Source organism: Protomyctophum bolini, assembly GCF_963924005.1.
Source record: "Protomyctophum bolini genome assembly, chromosome: 7".
NCBI lineage: Eukaryota > Metazoa > Chordata > Actinopteri > Myctophiformes > Myctophidae > Protomyctophum > Protomyctophum bolini.
The window spans coordinates 22648607-22663846 of record NC_137868.1 but is presented as its reverse complement, the minus strand read 5'-3'; the positions used below and the strand labels follow the sequence as shown (position 1 = coordinate 22663846).

The 15240-nt window shown below is 42.5% G+C and overlaps 1 protein-coding gene across 1 annotated transcript in view; it reads right to left on the bottom strand.

Moving 5' to 3' along the window:
• Positions 1 to 15240, bottom strand: part of lmna (lamin A) — a 34497-nt gene that overhangs the window by 8028 nt on the left and 11229 nt on the right. The window contains exons 3-5 of the mRNA XM_080768727.1: positions 2124 to 2280; positions 909 to 1034; positions 430 to 600 (exon numbers count right to left, since the gene is read on the bottom strand). Of these exons, the coding sequence (XP_080624853.1) occupies positions 430 to 600; positions 909 to 1034; positions 2124 to 2280 (454 nt within the window). The remainder of the gene's footprint in view (positions 1 to 429; positions 601 to 908; positions 1035 to 2123; positions 2281 to 15240) is intronic.

The following is a 15240-nucleotide window of genomic DNA, read 5'->3' as shown; positions in this document are numbered from 1 at the left end:
TGGAAATGTCCTTCTGTTCACCATGACTGAAGGGAAGAGATTTCATGGGACTTCAGGATCAAGGATGTGTCTTTAGTTTTGTTTTTAACGTTTGTTCATTTCAATATATGGTAGCTTAGATCAGTGGTTCCCAAAGTGGGGTCCAGGGACCCCTAGGGGTCCTTGAGGGAGTCCCCAGCTAAATAATAGTTATAGGAACCAAATGGACCCTTATGGGTCTGTAACTCAGAGCCGTGACAATCTTCTCTTATGGGGTCCTTGGCATATATTTTCAAATAGGGGGTCCGCAGGCTAATGAGTATCATTTTGGGGGTCCTCGACATGAAAGTTTGGGAACCGCTGGCTTAGATTTAGATAACCGTGTAGGCTTCTTTTACCTCTCCAAGCCTCAATGTGGACTCCAGGTGGACTCTGTGGTGCAGTGTTTACCTTGGAGTTGAATGTCCTCTCGATCTCTTCCTTGTAGATGCGAATTTGCTCCTCGTGCTGGGTTCTCAGGTCAATCAGGGCATCGGATAACTTGCTCTCGTAATCCATCTGTCGCCCGCTGTCGATCTCCACGACGCGAGACTCGTGCCTGCGCTTGGACTCGCGCAGTTCCTGCAGACACACGGAGACAGAAGCATTACATAATGGTCATACAGTATGTGTTCCTGCAGACACACGGGGACAGAAGCATTACATAATGGTCATACAGTATGTGCCCTGTTTATTTTTTTTCTCTCTGTAAACTGAAACTCTTGAAATGAAAAACGCATTTGTGAAGAAGACTTTCCAAAGTTTCCATACAGGAGAAATGGAAAATAAGCTGTCTGGAAACACGATCAATATGTTGTGGGAAAGGATGCAAAGAGAGAAGGGTGACTAGAAAGCTCAATAAACAGAGGAGATAGGCTGAAGACTGGGACCTCAATGGAGATGCTCTTCTGGAACTCCAGTTCCTCCTTTATGGTCTGCAGGCGGTTCTCAGCATCCACCCTCCTCAACATCTCATCCTGGAGCTGCTTCTTCACATCACCATGGCTGCCTTCCAACTGGGGAGAGGAGATGGGGGAGAGAGGGAGAGAAGATGGGAGAGAGAAAGAAGAGATATGAGGGAGAGAGAGGATGGGGGGGAGGGGGGGGGGGTTCATTTTAAGCATCCAAACAAATATTTATCACCCTTAACGCACTAAATTAACGACGCCTCTGGGTCTTGTTTGCTCTGACTGCAGCATTTAGATTAATTAAATTCAGAGGAAAACATCATTGGCATTCATTTGAAAAGGGGAAAAAGACAGAATAATGTGTAGTTCCACACTTTGAGCAGTAGGTGGGGCAAGGCTACAATCATAACCATCGCAGTCAGATGGCAGGATTCATTGAGAATAAACAGCAGAGGCTGCAACTAGTCTGCTACTAGTACTACAACATACTCTCATTCAAAATAAGGCCTAATTCATTGGAGTGTTAATGTACTGCTTAAGCACATCAGCATTCAGCACAGCAAATACTAGCAATTATTTTCAACTGTGCATGTGACATCTAACCTCCATCATACATTAACATACATGTTAACACATTAACACCATTACGAAGCATTGTACCATCATGCATGCAGATACAGACTTATCTGAGATACTTAATCTTTTCTGTGTTTTGTGTACTTTAACACGTGGTAGTCAGCTCAAGTTTTTATCACCTAAGGCTGCTGGCTAGGTCACTGCGGTCTGAGGGCCAGCTAAATCTCAGGGTCACAAAGAAGACCCGCTTAAAGTCCAGAGGCGACCGTGCCTTCTCTGTTGTAGCCCCCAAACTATGGAACGCACTCCATCGAGACTTTTAAATCTCGCCTAAAGACCCACCTCTATACCCTGGCTTTTAACCCCGCTTGAGTTCCTTCGGTCCTTGTATATGTTTTGTCTCACTGTGATGCTGTTGCTTTTCTGTTGCTTTTCTGTAATGTGTCTCAGTTGTTTTCACTGTTTGTACTTTTTTCTCGCTGTTGTTTTTCTGTGTGTTAGCTTTAGTGCATTTGTTTTTATTTTCTCCTGTACAGCACTTTGTAAACCCTGAGTTTTGAAATGTGCTATATAAATAAAGTGGATTGGAACACTGAAATTATGTAAATCTAGGCGTCGTACCTTCGCCAACTGAGCCTTGAGTTCCTTGAGCTCAGCCTCCAGAAGGCGTTTCTCCCCAAGGGCAGTGCTTAGAGAAGCATCTTTGGAATTGAGTAGGGCCTCCAGGTCCCTCAGCCTGGCCAGAGCTGCGTCCAGGTCAGACTCCTTCTTGGTGTTCCTGAAGACATAAAAAGGTAGAGCAGGTGATTATCCTTCTCCAGAGGCAATGTCATATGAATGACCAGGTAATTGGGGTCAGTGTCTTCTACTCACAGATGTGGTTGTTGATGAATACATATTACCCCGTCACTAAAATGTTCCAGGGTATAATCCCCCTACAACAGTCACAGCAGACCACTCTACTAACTATTAAACAATTAGTATCAGTGGTGTCTCCAGGAATGACATTTTAGGGAGACAAAATGTGTCGTATCGGGGGTCCGTGTGGGGGTCTGTGTGTGGGGGTTTGCGTGCTTATATGCAAGTAATCCAAGTATAATCAATGTATGCATTTTTGAGGGGTGATAGCCCCCCCCAATTTTGAGTAACACAGACATTGAAGACGAAGGTGAGGATGCATATTCTGATTGGCCGGAATGATATGAGATATGATGATGGTATGATGATGTACGATGACAAGATCGCACCTCACTTCACAGTTCACACAGGTGTGAATTTTATCAAATTAGTGACTCATTTCAACATTGCGATTACAACAGCAAAATCATGTTCAAACTGTGTAGTGATGTCTAAAACATGAGGACGGGGGTTGTACTTGAAATGATCTATAACTGAATAGTTCAGAACTGAAGTTATCTCTCTCAAATGCTCAAGACACGCAGACTATTTAGGCGAGAGGTTGTCAGTCTACTATCTGGTTTAACATGATGCGTAAATATTTTGTTACAATTGACTCTTGTTGTTTGCTTTAACAGGGAAGTGGTAATGACACTTGTCGGGCTGTACTAACTTCTTTTGAGTTCGTCCCACTAATAGTTCTCGGGTTGGTGGTGTTTTTTTTTCCTCCATCTTTCTTTTCCTCAGTCGGTGTTTTTCAAAGGGAGTTGGGAAGGCAGCTGCCTCCCTTGCCTCTATTGTAAATACGACTCTGATTAGTATGCTGCTCCTACAATATGAGCCACTGCCAAATAATGTCCTTCATCAGAGTGTAGTCAACTTACTGTAGCTAAGCTATATTTTTCATTTATTTCAAATGGGCTTCAGTAAGTTTGTCATTTCGCTTTGTTAGACGAAATCTCCTTTCAAAGTGGGGGCCGCCAGGCGGGGCAATTGTAAAAGAGAACGTAACAATGTATGATGTAACAAATCTCTACGTGCGTGTCTGTAGGTCACGTACAGTATCTCGAGAACCGTCAATCAGATCGACTTCAAACCTGGTGTGCGTGTTGCGAGAACGCGCGTGAGTTTGAAGATGGTCGTATAGGCGGTTGTCCAGATTCTAGAACCACCAACTTGACCGATATGCCCATATATAGGCATATATAGAGATCCAGAACAGCACGACTGGTATGTCCATATATGGGCATGCACATAATCATATATGGGCATATACTGATAACATCAGGGATTAACTGTCCGACCGACTGACTTCAACCTTGGTGTGCGTGTCTCAGAGGACCCAAGGGAGAGCAGTGACCAGCATGAAGTCTGTTCAGTTGGATAAGCGGTTGTTCAGAACAGCTGACCCCTACTGATTTTGGTGACCCAAAGACCTTTCCTGTACCCTCAGGCTCAAATGTGACCCTCAGGCTCAAATGTGACCTTTGCACACAGATCTCAATGTCAATCTATTAAGACAAATTCCAGAATGAACCATATTGAGTCATTTCCTCATGTGCCACCTTTTGGCCAGCAGCACAGCCCTAGCTGGGGCTGCTAGCAGGGCTTTAAGACATGGGGCCCAATTAAGTTGGTCAAATAATATTACATATAATATTACAGTTTTAAGAGGTGGAGGAGTGGCCAATGTCATATTGCAATTATAGGCACGGTAAGAAGTGTTTAAGGCGTACCCAATCAACAGGGTTTAGTAATATTATTTGACCTACTTAATTGGGCCCTTAGAGTCAAACAATTTAAATATATATATATTTTTTACAATAATACTTGCTTTTGATAATGTTCTGTTGCAGATTTTGTTTTTATATTATATTTTATATTATACTCATTCATAAAATGGAACAGCACACAAAAACAACCATTGTACAGACCAACAACTGTGCAGTACAGTTGTTGTCAAGTCAGCTGAACCAACTGTTCCTGGCTACAATACAGAATCTGTGCCCACAAAAAGCTCTCTCTCTTTCTGTTCCTCTCCTGGGAATCTGTGGTGAATTAAGCACATTCGTGTTTGTTGTGCATGTGCCTGAACTTGTGTGTTCAGACTCCTCTCCAACACAATCTCTCTACAGGAGGTAATTTGGAGTACAAAACAAAACTTGGATCTGGCTATGGAAAAACAATACCACCAGAGCCGAGAGAAAATGAGAAAGAGGGAAAATGAGGTGAGAGAGGGGGGAGGGAGAGGTGGAGGGGGGGGGGGGGGGCAGAGAGTGTGGTGGCAGTATAGGCGATTCACACATGAGCCAACCAGGAAATTGACTCCCGTTATTCCATTTGGCCCCTGTGGTCCGGTCTTCATTGTGTCTAATGATAGCCATCTGGTAGGAGAAAGAGACTGCTTGCCAACCACTGAAACACACGCACACACACACCTTAGAACCACTGACATTGTGACACAAACACACACGTTACCACCACTGACATACACATTAGGGCCCAACCAATGCCAATTCCAATTGGAGAGACCTAGGCCACAGATTATCGATATTTTTAACAAATTTGATCCATCCATTTGAAAACAAAAAAAAAACATTTTAACAACCCATCATTCCTATTTTGGGCATGTTTAGGCACATTTTCAAATAGGTTCTAAATTGTTCAAAACAAATAAAATGAATCACACCCATGTGAAGTGAGGGGCGCTCTTATCTTCGTACATCATCATGACGTAAGATATAGCTTTTTGCTCAGACACTGACATAAAATTCTCCATTCATTGTCAATGGAACTTTAATGTTTGTTTAAGACAAAGTTTGTGGATGGTAATCTGGATGTAGGAGGGGCTAGAATAGCAGATCTGCAAGCTGTTTAATACAAAAGTACAGTACATTACACCATGCTGTAATTTTGCTTCTACAGCAAATGTCTCATCTCTATTCCACCATTACAGAGCCATCTGTGTATGGATGGAACCATTTGTTTCTCTGATTACAAAGGCGGACCCAACCAGGCCAGTGTTTAACTAGACTGAGTGATTTATGAAGCTAGAGGTGAAATCCAACCTCATTAACCCATGCAGTCCTGACCACCCACACACAGCACAGCACATACATGCACGATCAACTATGACTGCACATGCATACACATAGCTCTCAGAAGCAAATTGAAAATACTCCTCTAAATCCAGTGAATTGACAGCACGCCATGTACTGTATGCATGGCACGATTACATACAGTCAATGCAAACGTGTGATGCGCAGAGTGTTGAAAACAACATTTGTGTGACATTGACTCACAGGTCTCTATCTGGGACTTACTGACAAGTATTACAATAGTGTCCACTCATAGTGACACTGGCACACAGTGTCCCCACTGTTTGCCAGAGAACAGAACTGTGTTTTTTCCCCCTTTAGCGTTTCTGCTGTAATACGTTGGGACAACGACGAAGTCGCTGTTTCAAAGACTAGGTTTGACATATCCAGTTATAGCAACTTAACAGACATATTATATACTGTTATGTACAGAACACAGCCACACGCATGCACACACACACACACACACACACACACACAAACAAACAAACACGCGCACACACGGAAATGGCCATCTGGAAGGATTCCGTGAATTCCAGGATTTGAACATTATGGGTTTGCGAGCCACAGCAAAGCAGACATACAATTTTTTGCCATCAATCGATAGTAAACATGCCTACACGAGACAGGCTGATTAGTAACCAGGGTAAAATGAAAGATGACAGTTACTGTAAGTGACGTTTTAACAACCAGCTGAACAACATAACGATGTTTAACGACCACAAGCTGGACGAGGTTATTTTGGACTAATAAAGCAGGGTATGCGAGTGACATCATCAAATCCGGAAGTTATGCGGGAACGTCTACTGAGTGGCAAAAAACTACTTTCTGGCCTTGACAGCCCATGCAATCCAAAGTTGTATTTGATTGCACAACGTTAAACGACGTTAAACTGACTTTGTCACAAATTTTGCCCCTCGATTTGCCATTCACTTTATGCATGTGCATACTCTATATAGGCTAAGTGGGCGTTCATAGCTGAATGGGTAGAGAGACCAGACCATCTGAGAATCAGAAGGTCCCTAGTTCGACAACCCGGCCAGTCTGTGTCAAAAAGGTAGCTTTAAGCGTCCCTGAGCAAGACACTGAAGCCCTTAACAGCTCCCCACAGAGTGATCATTAGGGATCAAACCATCTACTAGGTGAATGCAGAAAAGTATTTCCCCCTCGGGATACAGTAGTCCCTTTTTTTACCTGTCTATAATGATTTTTTTCCAGAGGTCGGGAGCCTGCTGTTATTTTGGAACATTTTATAGTCTCTATAAAATACTTGTCATTAAGTTAATATGGACTAGGGGGGAAAAAGCTGTAGAGTCCTGTTTGTGCATGTATAAGGATGTGTGTGCGTGTGCATGCGTGCGTGCAATCGTGCATGCGAACTGGAAACGCACGTGTGCGCGTGTGCATGCGTGCGTGTGTGCATGCGAACTGGAAACGCACAAATTTGCTTATCATCCTTAATAGTACAGTATTCAAATATTTTTGCTTATACTTTTATATATTTATATATTTTTTATTCAATCCATTAGTTTGATTAACTTCTGCGCCTCTAGTAATACTGCTGTGATTTAAAGCTCACATATATTATGATGGATGGGTTTGGAATGTGTTGATCCAAGTATCCAACTGTGATTTGGTGATTGTTTGCTTCAGGCATGTCCAGGATCCTGCTACAGGATGTTGCTTTAAAACACTGACATACACAATGGGAGGCCATGGGGAAACCTCATGTGAATGCATGTGTGCTTGCGCAATGCTCGTTCAAGGGGAGCTTTCTGCATGTTTAGGGACGTGTTGGCAGTTGTATGTTCAAGTGTGCGTGAGTCTACCTTGAGTGTGTGTGTGTGTGTGTGTGTGTGTGTGTGTGTGTGTGTGTGTGTGTGTGTGTGTGTGTGTGTGTGTGGAGCATCAGCACACACACACACACACACACACACACACACACACATACATACATGTGTGGTCTGCGTGTGCATCTGTTCTGTGCACCACACTGCCTTTTTATACAATTCAATAGGAACGGTGCAATTATATCATAGACAGAGTCTTGGCATAAATACCCCTTCAGTTCAAGTTTACACACCCATCAAAGCTTGTAACTCAAACACATGTCAACAACAGATGTGCATGGAATGTCTCTAATGTACACATTTCAATTACTTAAACGCATCACGCTATTAATATTTAAGTATATTATGTAATGAGCACTGGATAGAAGCCAATTGAAAGCTGAATGGCAAACTGATTTAGGACAGTGGGTCTCAAACAGGGCAGGGACCCCATAATGGAAGATTTGTGTTGTTAAACATTATTAATTTTGCAGGGGACTCCTTGGAACTCCCTCAACTGGACCCCTGGAGATACCTGGAGAACCACCGATTTAAGATCTAGGTTACTGTGCAACAAAGTGGACCAAGCAAACACCAAGCCGTCTCATCTAGATAAAGAATCCACATAAATACGAGAACACAGACAGTGGACAAAAGTGAAAGAAAGCACAACAAAAAAGCAGACTGTGGGAAACCATGTAGGCCTAATGCTCAGGACAAGGGCTATAGTTGCTACAGTCGTGCTAACAAGACACAAGCGACAAGCATTACAGACACAGCAACAGCTGCTGTCCGAGGAACAGCGCCAAGCTTGAAGCGTGTTGCGATTGAGGAGCTGCTGCTGCTACAGCTACACCAAACCCATTGTTGTGTTTTTCCAGACAGCTGCTTATCTTATCGTTAGCAAAAATCTAGCAACCAAGTCAATTCATTACATGGTTTCTCACCTACATCCATTTTGTGCTCACCGGAATAAGGGAAATCTGTTGAATATGAAAACAAGGCTGAGTTGATTTCACAGTGGAACTTACACAATAAGGTTTGTAATGTGCAAACTTTATTCTCTGCAGTGACACAATTAAAATCCAATCAATTCACATAGTTTTTGCTATGACACTATGGCTAAACTATCAAAAGCTTTTACAGAAGAAAGAGAAAGGCACATGAAAAAATTGTGGAAAGAAAGAAAGAAAAAAAGAAAAGAAAGAGGGGGAATGTGTCAGCTCAGCTCCAAGTCTGGACGATGAGTCACAGCTATCTTTGTCCCTCCTGGTGAAGAGAGATGAAGCCTGTCTCGCGAAGAGAAAGAGAAGCCCACAAACCTCCACGTTTTGCTGTACCGTTGTCATAACAACCAAGGCCTCCAAGTCGGCCGTGCCGTTTACATTGTGCACGCGATTGAAAAAGTAGACTTTCCTCAGTGGAAGTTTCCCCCCCCCCCCCCCCCCCAATGTCTTTCAGAGTCAAAACATGTGGAAAAGCTTCCCCTTTCATAAACTCCTGATGGAAAATCTAGCCTATAATTTCTACAATATGGCAGATGCATTACTCTGAAGGCTCCACAGTCTTAAAGGGGTATATAAACCCTTTGACAATACAAAGGCCCCAATATCTGGTAATTGTGCACGACTGGGACAGACACCAAAGTCTGAATTGAAATTGAAAATAATTGTTTCTTCACCTGTGACAGTTGTAACATATACGTTTAAACAACACTGCAATTTTCATGTGTATCTACTAGTACTACTGTATAGCTGGGTCAGGACCAGGAGTAATATATTTTACTGTGTATAGTGTATACACACACATGCTGTATATCTGGTAGACGTGTGTGGGTGGAATTCCATGATGACTCACTGTTCAGACTTCACAGAGAGAACAGGGGATCCCCTGGTTCCTTATGGATTGCCTTAAGGTTCCATTACTAATTACATGCCAGCCTCCAACTGAACACAGAGAGGAAAAAGTGACCATGGTGAAAGCTGTTGGGGCTCCTTAAACACAGTGGTCCAGGAATAGAATTGAGTCTTTATCCATCAACAGGCAATGTAATGTATATAATAAACGTGTAGTATATACTGTGCTGGTGGGCCACTTCAATGGAACAAAGGTCCAAACTAGGCTATGCAACTAGACTGTGACAAACGCATGTCGATCTCAGTCTATACCCCGATACAATCACACCCAAATGAATAGGGATCTATTCCCTGAATAGGGAAGCATAATTCTTAGGAACGTACTACACAATGTTAATGCAAAAGCAACTTAAGGACACCAACCAAGCTGGTTGTGCAACAACACGCATAAAAAAGGCATAAAACTTTGTAAATGTTCATTTCCTATGTCTCTTTTGGGACAGAAACAACAATAGCTGGGGCTGTTAATCGTCCTTAAGTCACACACATGCACGCACACACAATTAGTCAACAACCGCACAGAGCTGAAAGAGGGAGGAACAGAGAGAACAGACAGAGGAATAAATCCCTAGTAATCAACAACAGCAATGCATTCCCTTTCTAAGAGCCACTCATCCATTCTCATTCATGTGATGTCAGAATAGAGTTTTAGCTCTGAAGTGAACCATATGCCAAATATCATGACTGAGAGCTTCAGGTTCTCAATTCATATGAAACAAGAACAGACAGAGAAGTAGACAGGCGGAGAAAGGCTGTGCAACATCTCTTACTTGAAACTCGTTTCAGGCTGCTGCTATGAAACTAAATAAGCAATAAGAGAGAAGAATGAGTTACTTTATTTAAAAAAGGCAGGGCAACAGATAAAGGGTACCATCCTTGCAGTTATCATCTGTGTGCTTTGCAATGATTTCTCAAACGATTTGAATGCATTTGATTATGTCCACACTACAGAAACAGGAGATAAGCTCCTCATGGCTCAGCAAGGCTACCTTTTGTGGCGGTTCTGGACAACAGTGTATCCGACGGACTCGAGGCCGGGCACTGCGTAGAACGCGTGTGTCAAGTCGATGGGGTGAACGGTACTCGAGTTACGTGGATTACAGACGTACATACATACACACACACGTACAGAGACATGGTGCATTTATAGTAGGACTAGAACAGTGCCCTTTGGGGGGGTGATCAGGTGTATTAAATGGCTAATAAAGGGAGAGGTCACGGATCATTGTGATGTCAGAACCACATTGTGATGTCAGAGCAGGCCAGCTGCATAATTATATGGGGATCTAGGGGTGATCAGTGCCCATTGGGGGTGATCAGGTGTGATCAATTGGCTAATAAGGGGCAAGGTCGCGCATCATTGTGATGTCAGATCACCATTGTGATGTCAGAACAGGCCAGCTCCATATATGGAAATCTAGGGGTGATCTGGACTTGGGCCCTGTCCGGAGACTGGGCAGAGGCATTTGTGCTGGTTCTGGACAACCAGCAATCCGACAGGCACTGTGGTGGTGTGGAACGCGTGTGTCAAATTTGAAGTCGGTGGGGTGAACGGTTCTCGAGTTAGTCAAAGTCGTACGATTAGTCACACACGTTACCGCATTGACATTTTTTCTCCGCATTTGACCCATCTCTTGGAGCGGTGAGCGTGTGCCACGGTCGGGAATCATTCGTTGATTTGACCCCCAATCCAACCCATTGATGCTGAGTGCCAAGCAGGAAAGCATTGGGTGACAGGTCCCATTTTTACTTTGGTATGACCCATGACCTCCCATTTTCAGGACGGACACTCTAACCACAAGGCCACTGTCTACGTGGATTACAGACATACAGAGACGCTGCACATTTACTGATAGATGTTTGACAAACTATTCATTCAAGTCATTCTGGCTCTCCTTTTGGACAGAATCTGGAGGAGTAATATAAAATAAAATGTTTTTAAAAGTTGGCCTCCTGGTGGCACTATAACAGGCCGTTCAGGAAAATTTGGGGCAGAGGTTCATCGTTGGCATCCAGGGAGTGTGTGTGTGTGCAAAATTTGGCATCGACCGGGTTTTACACACACACACACACACACACACACACACACACACACCATGCCGAAGTATGTATTATATACAATTATTTACAATTAATGTATATAATATTGATGATGTAAAATGTCTCGCTGACTAGACCTGGATTGTGTTGAGTTTTCTTTTTACGCTACGCACCCCTCCTCCCTCATGAGCAGACCTGTCTGCCAGGCGACGTCTGCGTCACCTGCTCCCTGTCTGAAAGGACCTTAAGTCAACATGGAAATGGAAGGTGTTTCATGAACAGATAAGGCTTTATGTTCTTATGTATTTGTGTCTACCTTGAGTGTGTGTGTGTGTGTGTGTGCGCCCCCCCTGTGCGTTGGGGGGGGGGCTTAGGCCCAGCCCTTCTTCCTTGTCATTAAATGATGATTCATCAGTGTGTGAGTCAGAAGCCTGGTGCCTGGTATTTGTACTGTATACATGTGTATCTGCAAGCATAACGGCTAGCTTTCCCTGCTGCTTGATTACATTATCCAAAGGTGATTAGGTGCAGTCAGTGGGAAGAACACAAACAGTTTGACCTCTTCATGGTCTATTCAATGACACTGTAGTGCGGAAAGCTCATTAGCATGCTGTATGTGTATTGTGTGTGTGTGTGTGTGTGTGTACATGTATGTATATATATATATATATATATATATATATATATATATATTTTTTTTTAGGGCTGACGAAACTAAAACCGGTTTGTCAAATGTCCATGGCGAACACTGTCCCTCCCCCCCTCCCAGTGAGCTGTGGCGTTCCACAAGGAAGCATACTAGGGCCTTTACTGTTCCTAATATATGTAAACGACATGACATCAGCTTGTGACTGCAACTTGTTCCTGTTCGCAGATGACTCAGCACTGCTGGTCTCGGACAGGAACAAACTGCAGGTTGAAAAGACCCTCAGCTCTGAACTCGGTAGAATCTGCACCTGGCTCGCCGATCACAAACTATCCTTACACCTGGGAAAAACTGAATCCATTCTCTTCGGATCAAATAGTAACCTCAACAAGGCAGATGGCTTCTTGGTTAGAGTGGGTGACAATATTATCACACGAAAAGATGAAATTACCTACCTAGGTTCCATCCTGGAGGCCAATCTTTCCGGTGATAAAATGGCCACCAACGTAATCAAAAAAGTAAATCAAAGAACAAGATTCCTTTACAGGATCTCCTCACTGGTCAACAAAAGCACCTTGAAGACCTTAACAGGAGCCCTCGTACAAGTTCTTTGACTATGCATGCACCTCTTGGTACCACAGCACCTCAAAGGCCCTTAAAACAAGGCTCCAGACCTCCCAAAACAAACTGGTCAGGCTCCTACTTGGCCTCACCCCCGAACCCACTAAATTATCTTCGCTCCTATGCCACCAAAATGTGGAACGCCCTACCAACAGTCATTAAGACATGTGAATCCCTTGACTCCTTCAAAACCACTCTCAAAGGGCACCTACGGCACCCCCCCCCCCCCCCTTTTCCCCTCACTGTATATGTTTCTTTTCCCTTTTTGCTTCCTTTATGATGAATTCCTGTTCTGTTCTTTAACTATATAGAAGTGTCTATTTGTACGTCTCTAAATGTTTTGATGAATTGAACCCTGTTGTAAACAAGTGTAATGCTTAATTGGGTCGTCCACTCACAGTTAACAGTCTTTGTATTGAGTTTGTGTTTGAAATGTACTGTAATTCTGCAAACTGTTAATAAATATTTCAATCAATCGCTTTCTCCAGCCTCTCTCTGGATAAGTCCGTTCAAGTTAAATGACTAAAATGAATGTATAAATTGTAGCGTGTGTGGTCATTGCTAGATTAAAATGTAACATTTACTATTAAATGCTGGGAAACAGTTGTTTGCACAAATGTTTAAAATACATGCCGTTGCTTGCACAAATGTCCATCTACATTTAATGAACATTTCCAGCACCATTCATTACCGTAATTATGCATTCATTATGCAGCAGACCATTTCATTTAATTTCATATTTATTTATTTCATTTCATTTCAGTTGGTTTTACATGATTATATTCATTTTACATATTACATATCAGAAAAGAAAAGGTCTGGTATAGGAGCAGTGAGTCTCATTTCCTACGGCACAGTGCTCCATCCAGCTGCACTGACTTCAAAACCCCATGCGATTAAGGGGTTGTGGTGCTAACATTAGCATAAATCTAGGCAACCCCCATGCTGAGTTTATGAGGATGGGCTACGTTTGGGTTAGCATGTGAGCCCACTGATAAATAGTAATTTATTAGAAGTTAACTTGAAGCAGCACCAAGCTGTGGTTATGTCTTGCCTTTGGCTATGGTACTGTGTACTGCAGCTCTCACGCAAAGCTTTGAAAGACTGGCATCTGTGTGATACAGTTACCACAGAGGTTAGTTTGGTTGCTATGAAAGTAACACAAGAAAAACAAATTGGGCAGCCGCAAACCTACGTCAAATACTATTTCAAATGATTTCACATATTGTCATGTCAAATTGTCAGACAGAAAATATATCAAACTTTTGTCTAGTTGCAGTATGTGAAACTCTCTGTATTGTCCTTAGTGGAAAATACAGTGGGCTAGGGCAGGAGTCATCTAAACCTGTAAGAAGTATTTTGATATTCGAAACAATTTTACCCGAGGATAAATATAGGCACGTGCGTAGGACTATACAAAATGGGACATCTCAAGTAACAAAAACTTAGGGAAAAATTGTGAGAAATAAACACACATTCTTCTGCTGTGTCCAAATAGAAATGCACAGAAACACAGATGCATGCTAAACAACATCTTTTTTTTAGTAGTTCCAACAAGACACTGCTTTGAAAAACTTTTTTTCTAGACTCACTCCACCAACTCAAATAAATAGGAACAATTGGTAACACAAAACATCTGGGTAGGTCTCCGATTTATTGAACTGCTTTCATACACACAGTGTGCCCTGTTTGGATTAGATGGAAATGTTCCCGGCAGGCTATTCATCTCAAATGTTTTGGGTAGTAAATGAGCGCTCATGGTTATGGAAATCAAATGGAAGTTACATAAGTGACCAGATGAGAACACTTAAGGTTACGCCCACCTCACCAGCTTCCCAATTGCAAACTCCTCCACATTTATACTAAGGGAGAGAGCGAGAGGCGAATTTGTTTATAAAGTCTATTTTAGCATGCGTCTGTAAATCCAGAGTAGCATCGTCTTATAAACTGATTTCCCCCATCAGTGAGCAAGTGACTCATCCAGCTTGGCACGTAAAGAGAACCCGCTAACCTTCTATGGAAACTCTGAATTATAAACTCTGCTATCGCACACACACTCTAGCCTTGCCAAAACCGCCATTTGGTACCAAGTTCTGGTCTGTTGAAGTCCAAATCTTTCATAATTCAGGCAGCATTCAACCCAACAATGAACACTCTATAAGTTATCCAGGGTATTTAGAACCTTGACATATGCATTTTCCATTTCAGCATACATTATGTGCTAGGTAAAGGAACAAGTAGGCATAAAAGTGAGCCACCTATGGACCATTTCTTCCCAACATTTGGTCAAAGAGGTATTGGAATTTACAAGAAAGCCCATAAATTCTAACACTGCTGTGACTTGCTAGCATTTCATGTAGTGCACAGACGCATCAGTCTAACCAACAACAAAACCCTGGAGCTATATTTTCATAACCAGCCATAAAGCAATGTTTTGTATAGAACCCAACCTTTGGTTAGTAAAGTATTTACAGTTGTACAGTAGAGCTGTACAGTACCTGGGTATGATAATTACAAATATTGACGACCATCGGTTGCTTCTGAGCTCCGTAAGTAAGACACTGGAAACAGTGATTCCGATCTCTCTCTCTCTCATTGCATGGAGAATAAAAAAAAGGTAAAAAGGTAAAAAAAAATGAAAACAAATCCATATGCAATTGTAGATAAGTGAAATGCCTGCATTCATGTTAT